The 6,635-nt window shown below is 45.8% G+C and overlaps 1 protein-coding gene across 1 annotated transcript in view; it reads left to right on the top strand.

The window, feature by feature from the left end:
• The window catches only part of LOC106964151 (leucine-rich repeat and fibronectin type III domain-containing protein 1-like protein), a 95,932-nt gene that overhangs the window by 76,308 nt on the left and 12,989 nt on the right, over nucleotides 1–6,635 (top strand). Inside the window, exons 8-10 of the mRNA XM_015059474.1 lie at nucleotides 791–974; nucleotides 1,795–2,011; nucleotides 2,085–2,306. Of these exons, the coding sequence (XP_014914960.1) occupies nucleotides 791–974; nucleotides 1,795–2,011; nucleotides 2,085–2,191 (508 nt within the window). The 3' untranslated portion in view covers nucleotides 2,192–2,306. The remainder of the gene's footprint in view (nucleotides 1–790; nucleotides 975–1,794; nucleotides 2,012–2,084; nucleotides 2,307–6,635) is intronic.

Below are 6,635 nucleotides of genomic sequence, written 5' to 3'. Positions count from 1 at the left end.
GGTCGCTCGGCTTACCGATCTGATTCTTCTCCAGGCGCTGCTTCAGAATATTCTGATCTGATCTTCTGCCAGCAGGAGGTGATGGACAAGATCGGAATTTTCAGCCAATCACGTCTCATCCTGCATTTATTTGGATTTTATTTATGAAATCAACAAAAAGTAGAGAGTTATTGCTCTGTTAGGTTTCATTAGCAGCATGCAGATAAGGATGGATGGATGGATGTGCTGCTGTTATTCCTTCTGCTTTTGGATGCAACTGCAGGGTTTTTGTTCCCGTCTTCCTTTCGGACAGTTGCTATGGCGACAGTGTGTAGTTTTTTTTAGCTGATTAGTATCTGAAATAAACCCCAAAGTCTCTCCGTTCTGAGCGATTCACTGCGTTTCTAATCTGAGCGGATTATCAGAACTCGTTTTGCTTCTGAATCAGAACCAGGAAGAGTCCGGTTCTGATTCTGTTCTGACTGGATCAAGAATGGAGCATGTAACGGCGGCTGTCGGAGAAAAACTCCCATGATGCCTCAGATTTAGAGCGCCGCCTGGTGGAGCCTCGGCTCTACATCATCCACATGAAAAATTCAGCGCTGTGCATTACTTGCATTTTTCACCCAGAGTATTCTGCTGGCCCGGATCTCTGGAGCGGTTCTGACCCGGTTCTACAGTAGGGCTGTTTTTGGTTCTGTTGCAGTTTAAATGGAAACGTTTTGAGTTGATACAGCTGTAGCCGTGGTTAGCATTAGCATTAGCATTCCTCTGGACCCAGAGCCAATCATCTGTCTCCATCTGTCTGCAGGATGATCCCGGCCAATCACAAGTACTTCCTGCTGAGCGACCTGGCGGCGGCGCGGGACTACGAGCTTTGCGTCCTGGCGGTCTATGATGACGGCGTCACCACGCTGACCGGAACCAAGATGGTGGGCTGCGTTTCCTTCACCACCGACTCTGAGTACGGCCGCTGCCACTCCATCCGGGACCAGGTCGGTGCTCCGCCTACCGGGACATCTACTGGGCCCAGTTCACCAAACTGAACTGGACCACAGATCCCAGTTTACTGATCTGGTCACCAGGTCCAGATCCGTCAGTCCCCCTTCATTCTGAAAGCCCAAAGGTTCTGGTTCTGGTCCCAGAGGTTCTGGTTCTGGTCCCAGAGGTTCTGGTTAATGGACGTCCACCTTGACAGACCAAAATTAACACATCGATTCAGTGAAGCATGGTGGTGGCAGCATCATGTTGTGGGGCAGCAGGGGAGGTCAGACTGGAATCAGTCAATCAATCAATCAATCAATCAATCTTAATCATTATTACTACACTGAACATAATCAGGTTGCATCATCAACTCATGTTTATTTTCAGACTTTGTTTCAATGAACCAATAAAATAAACTGGACAGAAGTTTAATACATGAGCCTGCACCTGTCCTCCTTCCTGTCTCTCCTGTCCTTCCTGTCTCTCCTGTCCTCCTTCTTGTCTCTCCTGTCCTCTTTCTTGTCTCTCCTGTCCTTCCTGTCTCACCTGTCGTCCTTCCTGTCTCTCCTGTCCTCCTTCCTGTCTCTCCTGTCCTTCCTGTCTCTCCTGTCCTCCTTCTTGTCTCTCCTGTCGTCCTTCCTGTCTCTCCTGTCCTCCTTCCTGTCTCTCCTTTCCTACTTCTAAGTGTTTGCCCTCTCTGTACGGCATCCTGTTAATGCATTTAATCAGTAACCTTTTGCTCCTGTAGACAGCTTCTTGTTGTCATGGAAACCAGGTCACAGCAGCAGCTTTCCTCCACCCTGGCGTCTAACTTCCTGTCTGTCCCTCCAGTTCCTGGGCGGCACCATGATCATCATCATCGGCGGGATCATTGTGGCGTCTGTGCTCGTCTTCATCTTCATCCTGCTGATGAAGTACAAGCTCCATAGCAACCACTACAAGCAGAAAGCCGCGGCGCGTCACGCCAACGTCTGCTCCCAGACCAACGGAGGCGGAGGGGGCGGAGCCAGCGGCGTCCTGGCGCCTCCGTCCGCCGCGGGGGGTGCAGGTATCCGACCCGCCGAGCGGCCGGCCCGGGTCCGGTTCTGACGGCATTCTGACGGCGTTCTGATGTCTTCCAGGCGCTAATAAAAGCTGCGCACCGGCGGCAGAGGCAGGAGCTTCTCTCAGAGGGACGACCGTGGTGGACCTGAACCCGAGTCCCGACGAGGACGCCGCGTCCCAATAACAGGAAGCCGGACGCTCCGCGCCGACTCCCCTTCCTGTTTGTCTCACTGCGTTTCTTTTTCTGCTCCATCCTGGAGTCAAACTGGACTTCCTGTGAGGAGCAGCGACGCTCAGCGGTGAGTCCCACTCAGGACACGCCACACCAAGCTAGACCTTTAATTTGAAAGGTTCCGTTCTGTTCAGTCGATTTACTCAGCTGACTGCATCCAATCATGGACAGTGGAGAGGGACAACTTCCTGTTTAAGAGGAAGTGACCTCTCCAGAACCTGGCTCAGTGTGGTGAGGGAGGGGACAAGGGACTTTCATGCTGCTTAATAGTGATAATTAAAAGCAGTGCTAGCGGCTAATAGCAGAGCTAATGTGAAGTGTTGTTGCTAATTTTAAGAAACATTTAGCTCTCTTAGCTTCCCCTAAAGGAATTCTTCTGAAGAAATTGTGAAGCGCTAATTTTCTTGACTGTTTTTTAAACTTTCAGTTGAATAAAATTTGACGTCTGTGTTAAAGTTTTGAGAAAATGGAAAGAATTCAGCAACAAACTGATGGTAATTTTTCCAGAAAACATCCTGGAGGGGAAACTAAGGGCGCTAAACGTTCTCAAAGTTTGTAAAAATGCTAAAGCGTTAAACAGTTAGCTGTGCTAATAGCGTCTTAGTCAGTTAGCAGCAGTCTGTCCACCACAAGGTGATCTGAGGTCACATGATCTGGTCTGTAAAACACATAAATATGTTTCTGTTTGAAAACAGAACATCATGCATAGAGCTGCTGGACTAGACGATTCTATGTGACAGATCTGTGTTAATTTGATTTTATCGCCTCCCGCCATTAGATTGTGTTTTATTGGTAACTGTTCAGAAACCGAAGCGTTACCTTCAAAGTCAGCTGAAGGACGAAATGAGAAACTGTGTTTTTGTTCTTAAAACTGCAGGAAATTGTGAAACTTGAATCCAGATTGTTTCTGCAGCAGCAGGACAGACAGAGAGGCGAGACGGGGGACAAGCCAGGAAACGTTTCAGAGCAAGAAGACTCGATGTCAGAATGAGAATCTGAATCAGGCACAAACAGACTGAGACCCCCGTCCCTCTGACAGTCTTCATAGTCGATTTCCAGATCCGGGTCGTTTTGTTTCTTCTTCGTCTCGGCTCTCCTCCTCCCTGCTGTTTGTTCAGCTGGAGCTTCAAGGCGTCGACATGTGGAGACGTCCGTCTGGAGGATTCTTTGAGCTTCAGCACCGATTTATTTTCACTGGATAAATGATGGATCAGAGGAAAGTCCTGCCCCGTTCAGGCAGACAGATGCTTCACCTGTAGGCAGTGGTGGCAGCATCATGCTGGGTCTTCATGGAAGAAGAGGAAGTAAGTGTTTAGAAGATGTGACTGGAGGTTTGCTTCCAGCAGGAGCCAACACAGGAAGGAGTTTAGCAGAGAAAATGTTTTAAACAAACTGAAAACATGACGATTTCCAGTCCCTTCCTTCACTATTTGGGACCAGGGGCGCCTCCAGGAATCTTGGGCCCCCTGACAAAAGCTTACATTGGGCCCCCCTGACCAGCTGCTGTTACAATTTCTTGAGTCTATTTGACCCATAAAAAGCGTCACAATTTTAAAGTCTTGCATCTGCCTTGCTTTATTTGGTTCAATTCTGATAACTAGTACAATGTTTACTGCTCATGAATTTAACATCCAACAGTCCACATCCAGTATGCAAGTAGGTTGTTTAAATTTCTTCTATTAGTTTTAGATACTGAAATGTCTCTACCAACAAGCAACCGTCAAAAGCAACGTGCAAAATACACATAAACCAATCCAGACGTCTCAAAATGTTATGTAGTTGCATTTTATTCAAGCTGCAGTACATAACTTTAATAAAAATGTTTTCTCCATATTTGTTAAAGCTGTCACCATGTTGTAGCAGTTTGTTATGAGACAGATAATCTGTGAAAACAATCAACCTCCTCCATCTCCTTCCTGAACTACTACTACTGGTTAAAGTAATGCACCGTTCTGACCAAAACAACCAATCAGAACCAGGAGGAGGGTCTTAGCGCTGTCAATTAGCCTCATTCACTCACTGCTAAATGTGCTAATGGGGGAGAAACAACTTATCATTACAAGAAACTGTTTATCTGCCATCATTGGTAGCTATGCTAACTGAACTGAGCATTCACAGTTTGAATCTGCACAGCTCTGTGCTATGCTAGCTGCAGAATAGCACAAATCGAGGGGGAGGAAGGATGAGCAGCACCACATGAGATTGTGATTGACAGCACTAAAACTCTCCTGCCTCTGACTGGTTGTTTCTAGCACTGGGAGAAGGCCGAGGAAATAGATATTTCACAGATTACCTCTCATACCATACTGTCACAACATAATGACAGTTTTAAAATATTTTTTTTATAAAAGTTACATACTGCAGCTTTAACTTCACTCAGGAGAGAACAGGTCAGGAGGGACGTGGGTTAGAGCTGCTGCTGACTGACTCATCTGTTAGGTGGTAAAAGGTACAAGGGACATGTTAAATATATGAATATGTTGGTAATTTTTTTCCTTAATTCATCAAATGCTAGTGAAATGGAGGCAAACAGTAGTTTGTAGCTAAGCTAACTATGCTAAATGGTTGATAATCTCACACAGTCTACTCACCTCTCTTGGAGAAAAACTGGGTTATAAATTAACACTCTTGCCTTTTTCTCTCTCTCTCTACTTTTTTTTTTGAAAACTTGACTTTATAACTTTTCGTAGCAGCATAGTAACCGCCACAGTCGTTTCGTGGCAGCTGTGTTCAGCTGCAGCTTCTACTGACTGCAGCTGAACAGCGTCACCATCAAACGCTCCAAGCAGGAAGGAACCACTTCATGCAGATTCAGGGGGTTCAGGGCAAATATGTATCTTTGTTTTTTGGTCTGGGGGGGGGGAGGAACATTAAATTTTTACTGCTAAAAACAATCTTTGAAAATACAATATGATTAATTTTGTATTTGACAGAACAAAATATAAATAATTAAATTGTAGAGGGCCCCCTGCTGGTCAGGGCCCCTAGAATTGTCATCGCTTTTCCCCCCTTTATCGCCCCTGATTGGGAGAAATCTTAAATCTGCGTCTCCAGCTTATCTGTCAGTTTCATCTGATATACAGGAACAGACCGGAACCCTGATCCAGCCAGAATAACACCAGTCGCCTCCTTGTGGCTGGTTGGTGTCACAGCAGGTGGTCTTGATTGAAATGATCAACTTTCAGTTTCAAAGCAAGAAACATCAACAGCACGAAAAAGACGCCAGAACTAACCCAGAGGATCCGAGTGTTGCACTCTGACCTCAGTGAGGTTTGTGGGTCATTGGTGATGTTTTCACCTGTCATGTTTTCACCTGTCATGTTTTCACCTGTCATGTTTTCCTGCTGGTGGAAACTTCTGCTTTTCCTTCTTAATTCAATCAAATAATGAGCTGCTCCTCGTTTACGGCTCAGTCCGTCAGCTTGTCAGAGCTTCAGGTTCTTGATGTTGAGCAGCAAACTGGATGTTTGTGTCAGAATTAAGGAATTCCTGCACAGAGGTCACAGAGGTCAGAGCAGCCGGCAGTTCCTGCAGCCTGATGGATCATCAGGCCGACACAGAGCGGCCTGACGCTGCAGAGGTCCAGCCCGGTTTGGTCCCGACCGGATTCCTCACGCGGAGCCACAGTGACACCTTGTGGCCGGTCGCTGCGCTGCGGCTTTTATTTTTATCCCGATGTATCCGGGGAGAAGAAAAGTGAAGCTGTCTCTTGGTTCATGCGTCGCTGAGCTCTGGCTGCTCTCAGGTGTGAGGAGAGAACTGAACTGGGATTTCTGAGCAGGAGGAGGAACTTTTTCAGAAATCTAAATAAAACGATGAAACATTGAGATACTTCCTCTGGAGCAGCATCTGAAATCAAACCATAGAAGCTTCATTTGTTCAGAAGCAGCAGAATCCTCAGAGTCACAATTCAGTTTAATGAGGAACGTCTCAGTTTTATTATTATTATTATTATTATTTATAGATCAGGTTAGAATGTCCCACTCAGGGCCGCGGTAAAGGGGGGAAAATGATGACAATTCTAGGAGCCCTGACCAACAGGGGGCCCTCCACAAATTGGAAATATATTTTTTGTTCATAGAAATAAAAAATATATATATTGGGGCTCTGTCAATTACAAAATTAATCATATTATATTTTCAAAGATTGTTTTTAGCAGTAAAAATGTTATGTTCCCACTCCAAGACCAAAAAACTCACATCCATATTTGCCCTGAACCCCCCAAATCCCTCCTGCATTAAATGGTTCATTCCTGGTTGGAGCGTTTCACAGTGATGCTGTTAGCAGCAGAGAGTGGACGACACGAACGACTGTGCCAGTTACTATGCTGCTAAGAAAAGTTATAAAGTCAGGTTTTAAAAAAAAGACAGAGAAAAAGGTGAGAGTGTTAATTTAT

The sequence above is a fragment of the Poecilia latipinna genome, unplaced genomic scaffold, assembly GCF_001443285.1.
Source record: "Poecilia latipinna isolate Pla-1442-1.1 unplaced genomic scaffold, P_latipinna-1.0 Scaffold1630, whole genome shotgun sequence".
In the NCBI taxonomy this organism is placed as follows: domain Eukaryota; kingdom Metazoa; phylum Chordata; class Actinopteri; order Cyprinodontiformes; family Poeciliidae; genus Poecilia; species Poecilia latipinna.
This window is presented reverse-complemented; position numbering and strand designations above follow the sequence as displayed.